General features: G+C 39.5%; 3 protein-coding genes across 4 annotated transcripts in view; 1 reads left to right on the forward strand and 2 right to left on the reverse strand.

Annotated features, from left to right (window-relative positions):
* myh11a (myosin, heavy chain 11a, smooth muscle) overlaps positions 1-194 on the reverse strand; it is a 38,053-nt gene extending 37,859 nt beyond the window's left edge. Inside the window, exon 1 of the mRNA XM_035530464.1 lies at positions 83-194. The gene's annotated coding sequence lies outside the window, so the exon portion shown is untranslated. The remainder of the gene's footprint in view (positions 1-82) is intronic.
* A 3,115-nt stretch (positions 195-3,309) lies between these two features.
* Positions 3,310-5,322, reverse strand: cep20 (centrosomal protein 20). The gene is made up of 5 exons (XM_027006767.2): positions 5,200-5,322; positions 4,618-4,815; positions 4,391-4,475; positions 4,094-4,217; positions 3,310-3,888 (listed from the first exon to the last, which is right to left on the reverse strand). Exons 1-4 carry the CDS (start codon positions 5,225-5,227, stop codon positions 4,100-4,102), a joined length of 429 nt encoding a protein of 142 aa, XP_026862568.2. The 5' UTR covers positions 5,228-5,322; the 3' UTR covers positions 3,310-3,888; positions 4,094-4,099.
* Positions 5,320-10,779, forward strand: ube2g2 (ubiquitin-conjugating enzyme E2G 2 (UBC7 homolog, yeast)). Of its 2 annotated transcripts, none has more exons than XM_027006757.2 (6): positions 5,320-5,457; positions 5,992-6,027; positions 6,138-6,183; positions 7,605-7,723; positions 8,490-8,630; positions 10,013-10,779. In XM_027006757.2, the coding sequence occupies exons 1-6, from the start codon at positions 5,415-5,417 to the stop codon at positions 10,123-10,125; spliced, it is 498 nt and encodes a 165-aa protein (XP_026862558.1). In that variant the 5' UTR covers positions 5,320-5,414; the 3' UTR covers positions 10,126-10,779. The 2 variants fall into 2 exon arrangements, with proteins under 2 accessions (XP_026862558.1, XP_026862559.1); XM_027006758.2 differs by lacking the exon at positions 10,013-10,779 and adding an exon at positions 8,967-9,037 and having other exon boundaries at positions 7,605-7,740; positions 8,490-8,614.
* Positions 10,780-13,186: the final 2,407 nt, after the last annotated feature.

A 13,186-nucleotide genomic window follows, 5' to 3' on the forward strand; every position in this document is an offset into this window, starting at 1 on the left:
AAATGGAAGTGTACACAAATAGTGATGAAGTTACAGGTTTTGACAGGTGCTAAATCCACGAAAGCAGCGAACACATACTCACCGGTTTAATGGGAGATTGGCACCTAGGGGTTGGGTTTGGAAAGTTAGGATTTGGAGAGTCCTGCGACGGCGAGGTACTCCAAAGTCGAACAGTCCAAATTGCATGAAATGTGTATCAGAACATCATTTAAACCACGCTGCGGATAAAGGCGGCGGAGCGGCATCAGCCTTCTGTCTCATTGGCCGTTTCGTTTGAACGTAAGCCATGACGTGCACGAGGGGAACGTGTGGCATACGTCTACACATTTCGCTGGCTGCAGAGTTTTGTAAATATCTCATCTTGCTCAACATGCTTACGAATAAACCTATGACTTTAGCATATTTTACGGTATAAATGTTTTAAGCTTGTGTTACGGTGCAGGACGAAACAATAGGTAGACTATATGTAAGAGACGTTAACGTGTTCAACATACGGCAAAATTATTTCTGCATTATTGGTATTGTAATACTCTAATAGTTGCGTAATATACAGGCATGCAACTGGTGTGTTACTGGTTACAGGCGTTACTGGTGTGTGTGTGTGTGTGTATGTATGTATGTATGTATGTATGTATGTATGTATATATATATATATATATATATATATATATATATATATATATATATATATATATGTATATATACCTAGTCCTTTATGATGATACTATATATATATATATATATATATATATATATATATATATATATATATATATGATACTATATATATATATGTATATATACCTAGTCCTTTATGATGATACTATATATATATATATATATATGTATATATATATATATATATATATATATATATATATATATATATATATATATATATATATATATAGTATCATCATAAAGGACTAGGTACCATGGTACAAAGTGCACTTAGAAGTGCGCGTACTGCACCTCTTCTAGTTGTTATAATAAATATATGTGCGTCACCTGTAGATCTGTCAACATTTAACATTCATATTTATTGGATTCTAGGATTAATTCTAAATATTCGTATAGATTTATTGGATAGTCATTGAATTATAATTTAAATTATGAGACTGTTTTAAAGCTTTAATAAATAAGACTATGGAAGCCTATTTGATGACACTGTCTATTTCCCAAAATGGCAAAAAACTCTGCTTGATAAACTGGGAATCCCATATGAAGAGGGAGAGAGTGAGAGGGAGATTCCCTACATTACATACTGTACGTCTGGGTAAAGTTGCTGAAAGCCTTTTTGGGTACCCTATCATTACACGCATCACATTCCACCCCCTCCCCCCACTTTTCCCATCACTTTTGGAACTTCCTATAAAAGGACAACCTCCTATTATGCCCAATAAATCATGCTTGTGATGTCTGATGTTTCCATGAGCCTGGCTTTGGAGCCTGGGTCCCTCAGAGCTGACAAGATATAGGAAAGCCTGCATCTTTTTTGTGTGGTCAACATCAGGCACCGATATTTGAAGAAAACTAGCAAGTGTGAGGACCTTTTAGTTGGATGACGAGGAGAGTAGAGGGGGACAGAGAGAGAGATCTTGGGTGAGCATGCCTTAGAGCAAGTGCACTAGATACAGAATAAAAGAAAGAATGACAAAGACAGAGACATACAGCTGCAAGTTCTCCACTGTGCCATATAAGGCTAGTGGGGTCTGCCTGGAATCTCAGCTGCATTCTGTGTTTAACAGGGAAGACCAAGTGACTAAATATGGTGCAACAGCAATGGCATTGTTACAGCGAACAGCACAACGTCTACTGTTTACTAACCTGGTAAAGCCTCACATACAGCTGCTGGGCAAAATGTCACACCAATTAAGGGATTTGTACTGGTGCACCTGATGTGCTGAGCTGGAGCTGAGAGTGAATGGTTGGTAGTCCAGGCAGTTTTGTAGGGTTGTAAGGAAATCACAATGTCCACTATTTAGAAAAAGCAAAGCAATTATCGAATTGTTCAGCATGAACTTATAGCAACTGAAACTTTAATCACAAATTCCAAATAGTTTTTCCTATCACAAACATCACTGTCTTATCAATTTATAAATAAACCATAAGTTGTTGTTTTATAGATTTTTGTAAACCACAAACTACCAACCTTTCAATTTGAGAAAGTGCATTACATGTTATGCATGTGGTCATCTGTAACAGTGCTGTATTCTTAAGACTCAGATAGGTAACCTGTTTTTCAGGAGTAAGAGAGAATGTACTGGTCAGTGGAAGGTGTGAAGGAACAGTCTGTCCCACAGCACAAACACACACAGCCCTCCCTTTTGCCTTTACAAATATGAGGCTTCATAAGCTTTTGCCCACTTTTATCTTCTGGGCAAAGCTGCAAAGATGCTCCAGCACTAAGACTCTAAAGCAGCCCTGATTCACATGAGAAAGCCCTCAGGAGAATGCTTAACCAAGTCTGATTACAAAATGACTGCTCACTAACAAGCATCATTTCCTGTTTACTCCACCCATCCAAACCTGGAGAAACCAGTAAATAGAAGTACCATAATATAATATACTGGAAATTGCTCTTTATTCTTTAAAAATGTCTGGATGGCCAGACACATCTGTTACCTTTGGACTATAGCTGTTGTTTTCAGGAACACAAAAAGATTAAATAAATCAATAAAAGTGTAATTGATCTGGACCCTGTTTCCCAAAATCATCAGTGTAAGATCATCTTATGAGAGTGTTCAGTGTAATCTTGCTTTGCTATTTCAATGGTCTTTGTGTTAAAATGCTTTTAGGAAACCTTTCCGTAATATTCTATGGATCTGTTGTATGTCACAGATCTGTTCGACTTCAAAAACTCCATTTTGGAGGATGGAATGAACACACAGCTGCTCATCTCCCCTTTGGAGCTCTTGCAGCACACCATGTAAAAAACACTTTTAATCTTTCTTTCTATGGAGTTCAAGGAAACTACAAGTTTTTGGCAACAGAGGACTTTAACACTGTATGTGACCTGTAGAGCTGGCAAGTCAAAGCGATTCAGAATACTGACAGTAATGTCCCAACTATTGAGACCATATTGCTTCATTGTGGCTAGCAGTATGCAATAGTTCAGTGTCACTTTTACAGGTTAAATGTGATTATGTTAAAAAGATTTTTATGGAAAGCTTCTTTCAGAAACTCCAAGACTTCAATTGCTGGCAGCTGTTCTCTTATAAGAAAACTATTCTCCAAAATAAGAGAAAGGTAATGTTTAAAGATAACTTTAATATACAAAATGATGACATTTAAATAGCTGAGTTCAAATTAAAATTTGGCAAATACAGAAATATTTTAATATGTCACAAGTGCAATCTAACATTCCAGTAAGTTAAATATTTGAGATGGATTGAGATGGATCTGCATAAATCATTAAGCCAGTCAACCTGCTAGCTACTGCCACCATGTGGTCATGCACATGCCTTATTATTATGCAGTCATTTTGCATTTGAATGTCTATATATTAAGCATTAAAACAATAAAATAGTTCAAAACTTTATATTTTAATGTGCAAGTAAAAAAAGAAACAGGATTATTCATACCCTGCTGAGCAGGTGAACATAGCCATGACTACAAAGATCTCTAGACTTACCAACTACTGATGATGGATAAAGTGTGGGCAGGACACTGGCTAATTACACAAGTGTCTCCAATGAGACTCCTGAACAAAATGTAAAACTGCTTTTTACCATCAATCAGTGAACCTAATACACAGTAAAATTACAAAAAGAGACAGTAAAACACCAAATGTTCTTTGGCCACTTTAACATGCAAACCACAATTATTTTTCTTGTGCTTTGAGTGCTGGTAGTGCATCCTTCTCCTTAGTGAGGGTTCTTCAAATACCTGCAAAATATTTTTGTTTGTTTGTTTTATTTATCGGTAATATGTTTTCATGATCATGAGTCAAATGAATAGAACCACAAAGTATAACATCAACATAGGTGGTATACATTCAAAACACACAATTTTCCATTGGAATGTTTACGCTTGTCCTTGTGCCAGTATAAGCCCAGAATGTGGAAAAGCAGAATGCTGTTCCTTCTCTTACTATCAGTCAGTGGGGGAGTGGTTTGGAGGAGTCTGGACTGAGAGGTGTGGAAGCAGTCCTGAGGTACAGTTTTCTCTCATCACCACTGCTCAGGAAATGGGAAACCAGGCCATAGAGTAGAGGACTGCCAAACATTATACAACAAAGATATCAGATCTTGTGAAACTGCACCTACAGCCTGAACATTTATGCGAGACATGTATAAATGTACAAGCATAGCTACTGTACCTCATTTCACTAGCAGAAAGATTCTGTATTGTAATAGAAAGGAGAATGACATTTTTAAAAAATGCTTACACTGTCCTAGAAGTAGGGTCTTCTACAACATTCAGTTGACTTGCTAAAAACTGCCGGTCCAGGGGAACTTCTGGTTGGCCTGATTCTGAGACATGTTTAACAAATAGGTTCTTCAGTGGGGCAGTTTTGTATTGGCATCAAGAGTTTAACGAACATGAATGTACTGTATTTATAGAACGCCTCTCAATGAAACGTACAAACATTTTAACATCTGCTAGTAAGCTCACCGGCAGTCAAAACCGACAGTGTGTATCGGTACTTATTGAACTCCAGATACTCGCGTATCAGCTCATTTATTAGCAGATTCTCGTGAGACAGCGGAGGACGCGGTTCGCTTTGGTCGTCTAACGCGGTGAAAACTTCGGCTCGAAGCCGAGCTCTCAGCGCTCCGAGAGCTCCGCGCCGCTCTAGCGCCTCCTTCAGTGCTTTTTGTAGGAGAGAAACAATCACAAACGTTAAAATACAGCGGCCGTGACTGAGACGAAATGTCACCGCAAAGTCCAAGTACCCTAGCCTTCAAATCATTTTCCTGGCAAATAGTTGGCTAACCTAAGTTAACTATCTTAGCTAGCGCATCTCTCAGATAACGTTTGCTAACAATATCAAGCTAGCTTGATAACAATATGCTAAGCTAGCTATCTACCTACATCAGATTTCAAATATATTAAGTAACCTGGTTTAACGACTGAGTTAAACCAAGTTACTTGTTATAAGGAGATGTCTAGTATGAAGTTACACTTATAAAGCGCCTTTCGCATAACCCAAGGACACATTACAATAACGCTTGTGTTAGCTAACCAGCAACTTACCACACTTCAACTCCGCCACGGTTGCCATCGAAACTAACAGCTAACAGCTAATAGCTAGCGCCTGTCAACGGTCTTCTGAAGGCGTTTACCACAAAGGTCCCTGTCCGACAAGCCTTTCGCCCCGGAAGAAGATTTCTCACTGACGGCTGCTTTACTCCACAACAACTCCAGTGCTTAAAGATCTGACAAACCGAGACGGCTTGCCACAAGCCACTATGGCTGGAACAGCTTTAAAAAGATTAATGGCTGAATACAAACGTAAGTAGCGAAGATCGTTCCTCAGGTAATACGTATTGATGCTTTAGAACATGTCACAATTATGTTTTCTCAGCCAGGTAAATTAGCTAACTACCTAGCTAATACGTAATTGCTAGCTAGCTAGTTTATTTGTTGTAAGGGAAATGAAAAGTTATTTATTGTTAGTGCTACCATTATGCATTGGTGTTGCCCTATTGGTAGAAATCCTGTTGGTCTCAAAATATTAGGTTAGTTAGGTAACTAGTTAGCTAGCTATTTTAAACTTATAAACGTTAGTTATACTGTAGCTGTCTGAATTAAAGCTCCGAACGATGTTAGCCATCGGCGTTTAGTTTGGGTTATATCCTTTAAGTTATTCGGAAAACAGTTGATTGTGTTACCAAAGTTTAACTTCTCTCTGAAGACTTACCAACTAATGACATGGTTTACTGAGTGTAACCCTAACCTGAGTTGTTAGTGAGTGTTACTGATGATGTGTGTTGCCCACTGCTTGTAGTGTTTACGAATGATTTATTTGTACCTGTTTTTATGTAGAGCTGACTCTGAATCCTCCAGAGGGCATTGTTGCGGGTGAGCTGTGCTGAACCGCTATACACCACACTAGTAAATGTTTTAATTGCTGTGAACTAAAAATAATAAAAAAGGACGTATACTACAACTCGGCTTTTTTTTTCTCATAGGTCCAGTGAATGAAGAAAATTTTTTTGAATGGGAAGCCTTGATCATGTAAGTACTCTTGATTTACATTTATGCCATTTAGCTGATGCTTTTATCCAAAGTGACTTACAATTATGACAAGTGAGGGTCTTGCTCAGGGGCCCCAACAGTGGCAACTTGGCAGTAGTGGGGCTTGAACCAGCAACCTTCTTATTACAAATCAAGCACTGTAACCACTGAGCTACCACTGCCCCACATTTGAAGCTTATATAAGGGATGGAGCTTCTGCGCCATGCTGTCAGTACTCATGCCCGTAATACCCTGCAATCCAAAGATGAATTATTGTGGACACAGCTTTTAAATTCTGAATTATAGATGGGTTTCAGTGGTGGTTCAGTCATGATAGGAAAGCATTACAAAAGCTCAGTAACACTGTTCATTTAGTTTGTGAGGAAAGCATATGGATGAGCTTGTGGGTTGAATGTGAACCTGTGTCTTAAATGCTTCCTGCTGTCCTGCAAGATGGGGCATGAATATGTCCTGCAAGACAGTATAATTGGTTATTTGGTTAATTTGGCTTTTCTCTACTTTCATTATGATTCACAAGAAGTGTGTATTTTATGTTTTGTCAAATGTATTAGTAAGATTTAGGATTTATGGCTGTTCTGCTAGTCCATTTTTTTTTTATCATAGCAGCTGGTGCAATCCTCATACAAATCATCTTATCATGTGATGAATAAGTTGGAATTTGTTAGATGTTACATCCATGACTACTAGCTCTTGTTGTATTTCATGTGTACATGGAACCACTCACTGTCTGTGCTGTGGGAAAGATAACAGGTTTAATTTAGCAGCTGATTTGAGATAAAAAAGCAGTGCCCTGTGGTAAACCAAAGCCATACTTGGACAGTTAGATATTTGTTGAAGTGTTGTTCAGTGCCAAGCCTAACAGGGAAGGACATGGCCCATTAATAGCAGCTGATGGACAGATCTCTGGGAATAAAAACACTAATAATTTGCTTGTTAAATGAGTATTTGAGATGCATATTGTGTGTTTCTGTGCCTTTGATCTAATAAAATCCATTACACAAATTATTCCAGGCTTTAGGATTGTAGAGTAAGGTGTCTGTTTTCCTTTCTCCTTGATTTATTCACTATTACCCCTAAACTGTTTATATCAGGATTTTATGTGCCTTCTCAAGTCTCAGCAGTGGCATTGCATAGTATGGTTGCTGCTGTGAATGCCTGATTAAAAATGTAAAATGATTGGTGCATCCTTCACCATTGCACAAATCAAAATGCAGATTATAGTTTTCAGGGGGCATGTGAACAATGTTAGAAGGTCAGAAAAACACAGCCAAGTAATTTAGTTGCTTATTCAGGTCTTATTCATTGTTTTGAGCTGTTGCTGTTGATTTCCATTAGCTCCCCATTCAGGAGCAGAGGGCTCACTCAAGCATTATTATATAGGAGTCTGTCTCTTTTCTCAGGGGGCCAGAAGACACATGTTTTGAAGGTGGAGTTTTCCCTGCCATTCTGAGTTTTCCCTCAGACTACCCCCTCAGTCCCCCCAAGATGAAGTTCACCTGTGACATGTTCCACCCCAATAGTGAGCTGCTTTCACCTGTATGCATTTTCTTGTCTGTGTCACCTCTCTCTCTCTCAACTGCAGTAAATTAGCATAAGCAACATCCTTGCTATAGACCACATGGAAAGCATAGATTACAACAGGGTAAATTAGATTGTAGTTTGGTAGCTACTGGCAAAAGGGTCCAAGAAGCAATAAGACTTATCCCTCCTGTGTGGGGTTGCTACATTGGATCATATTGAAACCTTGTGCATTCTGTATTACACTGGGGAAAAATATAGTAACTGCGTTTTAAAGGGATATCAATCATGAGAGAAGCCTCGATACCAGGCTGGGGCCTGTAAGAGGCTGGTGGTGTTCTCAACTCTGCCTACTGGACATTCAGAACTATGTCGCTAAGGAACTGTGGCTATTTTACAGAAAATGCATCGGCTAGGCAATAGATAAAAGGCAGTGGGCTTATCAGGCAAGATGGAGAGATGGCATCAACACAGCTGATCTAATGTACCTCTAATCATGTATGCCTTTGTATGTGACATTCACACAGCCTCTGCCCACACATACACACCTATGTGTGTCCATGTGTTTCTAAGTGTACGTGTGTTTTTGTTTGAGTCAGATTGTGTATAAGGGCACACACTCTTACTCTCAGAGTGTCCACCCAGCTCAGTGTGTCTGAGCTCACCTTCTGGCCTCTCTGCATGTAGTCTAGCATGAGGACTCAAGCATGTGTGTCTGTGTGTAGTGTAGTGTATATGCAAGCTTACTCTTTGTTCTCTGTCTGCAGTTTACCCAGACGGGCGTGTATGCATCTCGATTCTGCATGCCCCAGGTGATGACCCCATGGGGTATGAGAGCAGTGCTGAGAGGTGGAGCCCTGTACAAAGTGTGGAGAAGATACTGCTGTCTGTGGTCAGCATGCTTGCAGGTCCCATAGCTACACACACACACACACACACACACACACACACACACACACACACACACACACACACACACTCACAAACCCTTACACTGGATGTACATACAGAAATACATTTAATCATCATTTAAGGTTCTCTGTGTAGCTTTTGATCATTGGTTAGTTTGATTAGTTCAGTAAAATGGATCTTGCCTCCTGTAATCATGGGAAGTATGTGTTAGAGTACTTAAAGTAATTGGTAGGATTTGTAAAGGGACATAGTTCTGCATGTCCATTGTAAGGGTTTGTAAAGATTTTAAAGTCTTAATGCTCTATAATAAAAATAACTTTTATGTTTTCAAGGCATAAAATGGTGCTTCATTTTGTATAAACTACTGGGAAGTTCATGATAGTTCCATCCCACACAGGTATACAAACAAAATATTTCATAATTACCTAAATTATGTTACCTATGTAATTACCTATGTGTCTGTCCAAACTGCGAACCAACAAAATCAGTCCGAGTTGACTGCAGGTTGGCATTAGCTGGTCTGTTGTGAACCTAGCACTGGACTGAATATTGGCAGATGACAATGCACCACTGTGCCTTATTGCTGATTCAAATTGATTCTTTTTGATCATTGCACCTAACCATCAAATAATCGATAAAGTTACTTTTGAACTATCTAGCTAGCTATCACACTCTCTGCTAATGATGAATTTATGATGATGCACAGGTTGTGCAACTCTTGCTTAGTGGACAGGTGATTTTGGCATCTTTAGAAAGCTAGGTGGCATCTTTGCAATTATATCAAATCAAACATTTTTTTTTTAAAAACTTGATTTGATTATGCTGTGAGGCCTGACACTTCATTGAACTGATCATGCTGTGTTATGACGAGCATCTCTCTCTTGTGCATACACACTCATTCAATTTTTATATTTCAGCAAGATGCAAGGTTTTGACTTCAAGCCATATGAACCTGAATGTTTATATACCTCATACTGTAGAACGTATAAAAGTTGGAAATTTGTAAAAATGTTGGTTTAGTTTTAGATGAGCAGTGTGAGTCATATAGAGACCTCAGATTAAATCGGCTTGCTATGGCCTTGTGTACCTCTCTTGGGCTCTCTTTCCAACATATTGTTTTATACACAAATCCTCTGATAGTCACTCATCACTATGATGTAATTCTGCAGTGCAAAAGCATTTAACTCAATAAAATATTTACAAAGCATTTTTAAGGCACATTTAATTATGAGTGTACCAAATTTCTGTAACTTGCACTGCAATGGCAGCTGAAGTCACTGCTGCCCTCCAGCTGTTCTAAGATGCCACTCTGTGCATCTTCACACATGGGCAATGTCTGAGTGATTTTGAGTAACGGTTGTGCTGTTTTTCCTCTCAGAGCCAAATGATGAGAGTGGAGCCAATGTGGATGCCTCCAAGATGTGGCGGGAGGACAGGGAGCAGTTCTACCGGCTCGCCAAGCAGATCGTCCGCAAATCCCTCAGCCTCTGATCATCTCTCACACACACACACACACACACACACACACACACACACACACACACACACACACACACACACCCACACCCACGGCCAGGTAGATTCAACCATGGACCATGGAAACTATCGCTTTCACATCACCCCCTTTCACTGCCCCACCTGCCCTGTCGTCTACCCCAAAGGATGTGCAAAGAACAGCTACCTAGATCTCCCACCACCACATCTAAACTCCTTTCCCTTCTGCTATCACACTGAGCACTTTATCTGAACCTGTTTTCTGTCCTCTACAGCTGAATCGAAGGATGCATGGCTGTTGAAGAGAGAGACTTCCTCATAAATCAGCTGATTTCCTGCAAAACATTCACTGCACTGGGTCTTAAGACAGTGTTTGAGCTTCTATCTGAATATAATTAAAGGATCTGAGTAGAATTAAAGGAACGGTCCTTTCGTCATTTCCATGGCGGTATAAAACCATGGATATTATTCAGTCAGATATGTTTGTTAATGTTTGATAATATCAAATCTATTCTTTTGAGAAGACAACATGAATAGTGTGACAATTTATCCATGGGTTTATTAATGATTAGTTTGACTGGATTTTAAGTGATTGTTGAATAGATACTCTGGAGTGTAGATATATGCAAATAAAAAATGAACTGCAATTCATATATTTCCTCTGCTGAATGGTGTACGAGTTCACTGATGTGTGGTAAGTTTTGTATGTAAACTAATAAGTGTGAATGGCTTTCTTACTGACTCCACCATTCTTCCCATCTCTGTCTGTCTGTCTCGCGCTCTCCCTCACACACACAAACACATGGCCAGCTAGATCCAACAACGGACCATAGCATTTCCCTTCCACTCATGGAAATTGACACTTTCCCTATTATGTTCAGCTTTTTTTCTGCTTTCCTTACATATACAGGAGGACAAACACCAAGGGCATATCTGAACGTGTTCACTGCTGTGCTGTCTGCCCTACACACCCCCTGTCTATATGTCTGATGAAGTTGCTTACCGCAGGAACATTTATCTCTGATTGTGCCAAGTTTCTTTTCCTGGCCCTGTAATGGCAGCTGAGCTCAGTGCTGTCCCCTAGCTACACTTGAAGCCTCTGCAGAGCAGAGAGAGAGAGAGATCTCTCCTGAGTTCACTGAACCTGTAATGAAACAGCAGTGCAAATGAAGGATCCTCACAGCCTCAGGGACAACAGACCTGCAAAGTTCAAATAACTGCCTGCTGTTCCCATTCTCTCCCTGTCTGGGAATGGCTGTGGTTAAGGGGGTGTATAATGTGGCTGTGTTTCATCTATTTGGTTCAGTTTGGCTCCTTTGTCCTTTGACTGATATGGGTGTGATATGGTGTAGCTGTTGATGGAGTTTTGTTCCACATACACTAACATGTCCTGTCATACCTGAAACTGCAGGAAAGCAAGGTGAGGTTATATAACACCTTTGATACACTAAGGTTATTAAAATGCTTTATGAATGAGAAAACAAAGATAAAATAAGTTTAAAAGGATGTAAGTTAAATGATTAAAACATGATTAAAACAATATGTTTAACAAGAAAAAATAAAAATTAAAATGGAAATAATGTGTAATAAAGTGCCATTGCAGGATAAAAATGCAGTCGAGCTAAAAAAAAAAATGGTGTTTTAAAATAATGCATTTAGTTCAGATTTAAGTACCTCTTGTAATGTTTTTCATCAGGTTTCATCTAAAATCAGCATAGTAGCTAAATGCTTCTCTGCTTTACCTTGGGCAGGACTAAATGTGAGACCTGCTGATCTGAGAATTCTGTTCGGCCTACACTGCTGCTACATATCAGATAAATAAACTGTCCCTACATCACTGAGCAATTTGTAGACTTGTAATACTAGTTCAAAGTCAATTCTATCACATCTTGGTAGGTAGTATAAGGATTTAAGAATGGGGGTAATATGTTTCCTTCTTTTGCTCCTAGTGAGAATTCTGCCAGTTGCTTTGTGAATCAGCTGAAATTGTTTAAATGTCTTTTTGGTAAGTCCAGTTAACAGACCATCACAGAAATCAGTCTTGCTACAAAAAAGGCATAGAGGAGTTTCTCTAGGCTGCTGTGTAAAAGCTGGACATACATGCCTTACACCATTGACTGCTGATAAGAGAAGCCTAGCAGCTCTGGCTCAGTCATGTTGAGTAGGTAATAATAGTTGGTGCTCAGTCCTTTGTGCCAGTGGAGGGAAGATTGTCAGATGCACTTGGTTTTATAACGCTGCTCCTTTTCTTCCAGCTTTGAAGTGGAAAAAGCTTACAGCTGCTGAGTTGTTAGGTGATGTCATTGCACTTCGTAGTCGCCAGTTTGTTTGTGTAGTGTAAAGGCCAATGGGCTCATGGATGGAAATCTGCTCATCACAGGGTGTGGGTTATGTGTTCTGACTTTAGTTGCCCCTCTGAGAGCTGAAACTACATTACATATTCGACAAACTGGGTTTCTGTAAACAGATCATAAAACACTGAAACCTTTAATATTTATGAGTCTGAGGTTATTAGTCAGGAGTGGTTATTAGTGGATAGTGTAGATGTGCACAGACACAGTAAGCAGGTTGAGCAAGAAGGGTTTGCCCAGCCAGTAGATTTTAGAACTAAAATAGAAGGTTTTAGAACTACTGATTTGATTTTGGTTTATAGTTTGTATGTACAGTGGATTTCTTGAGAAAGCTAGCTTGTGTGGGTGCCCAGTTCTGCACATCAACACTGGGAGCTCATTGGGAAGAGTTTCAAACCTGCACCCAGGGGGCAAAACAGAGGGATGGTTACAGGGGTGAGGTGAGTTCTAAGGAAATCTCAGCAAATTCTCTCTCTCTCTTTATTGCCTCCCTGTCCTCCCTCCACCTCTCTCAAGCCCCTCCTCTTCTAACAAGGGCCGGTGGGTTTAATTTGATCGTCTGTATAAGTGCTGAGCTTTTCCTCTGGCAGTTTAGTTGTAGCTCAGGCATGTGTGAGAGTTTGAACAGGTGATAAGCTCACCTTTACCCCAAAACCCGTGAGCAACTGACACAACCAGTCAACACTGAAGAGGATTCTTCTGGTGAT

This window comes from Electrophorus electricus, chromosome 1 (genome assembly GCF_013358815.1).
Source record: "Electrophorus electricus isolate fEleEle1 chromosome 1, fEleEle1.pri, whole genome shotgun sequence".
NCBI lineage: Eukaryota > Metazoa > Chordata > Actinopteri > Gymnotiformes > Gymnotidae > Electrophorus > Electrophorus electricus.

Excerpts from the sequence above, each read along its gene's own strand:
- ube2g2 (XM_027006757.2), top strand. The coding sequence starts at position 5,415 with ATGGCTGGAACAGCTTTAAAAAGATTAATGGCTGAATACAAAC. Across the intron at positions 6,184-7,604 it reads GAATGGGAAGCCTTGATCAT|GGGGCCAGAAGACACATGTT; the intron begins GTAAGTACTCTT and ends CTCTTTTCTCAG. Across the intron at positions 7,724-8,489 it reads TGACATGTTCCACCCCAATA|TTTACCCAGACGGGCGTGTA; the intron begins GTGAGCTGCTTT and ends CTCTGTCTGCAG.
- cep20 (XM_027006767.2), bottom strand. The coding sequence starts at position 5,227 with ATGGCAACCGTGGCGGAGTTGAAGTGTG. Across the intron at positions 4,816-5,199 it reads CGTGGCGGAGTTGAAGTGTG|CACTGAAGGAGGCGCTAGAG; the intron begins GTAAGTTGCTGG and ends TCCTACAAAAAG. Across the intron at positions 4,476-4,617 it reads ACTGTCGGTTTTGACTGCCG|AATCAGGCCAACCAGAAGTT; the intron begins GTGAGCTTACTA and ends AACATGTCTCAG.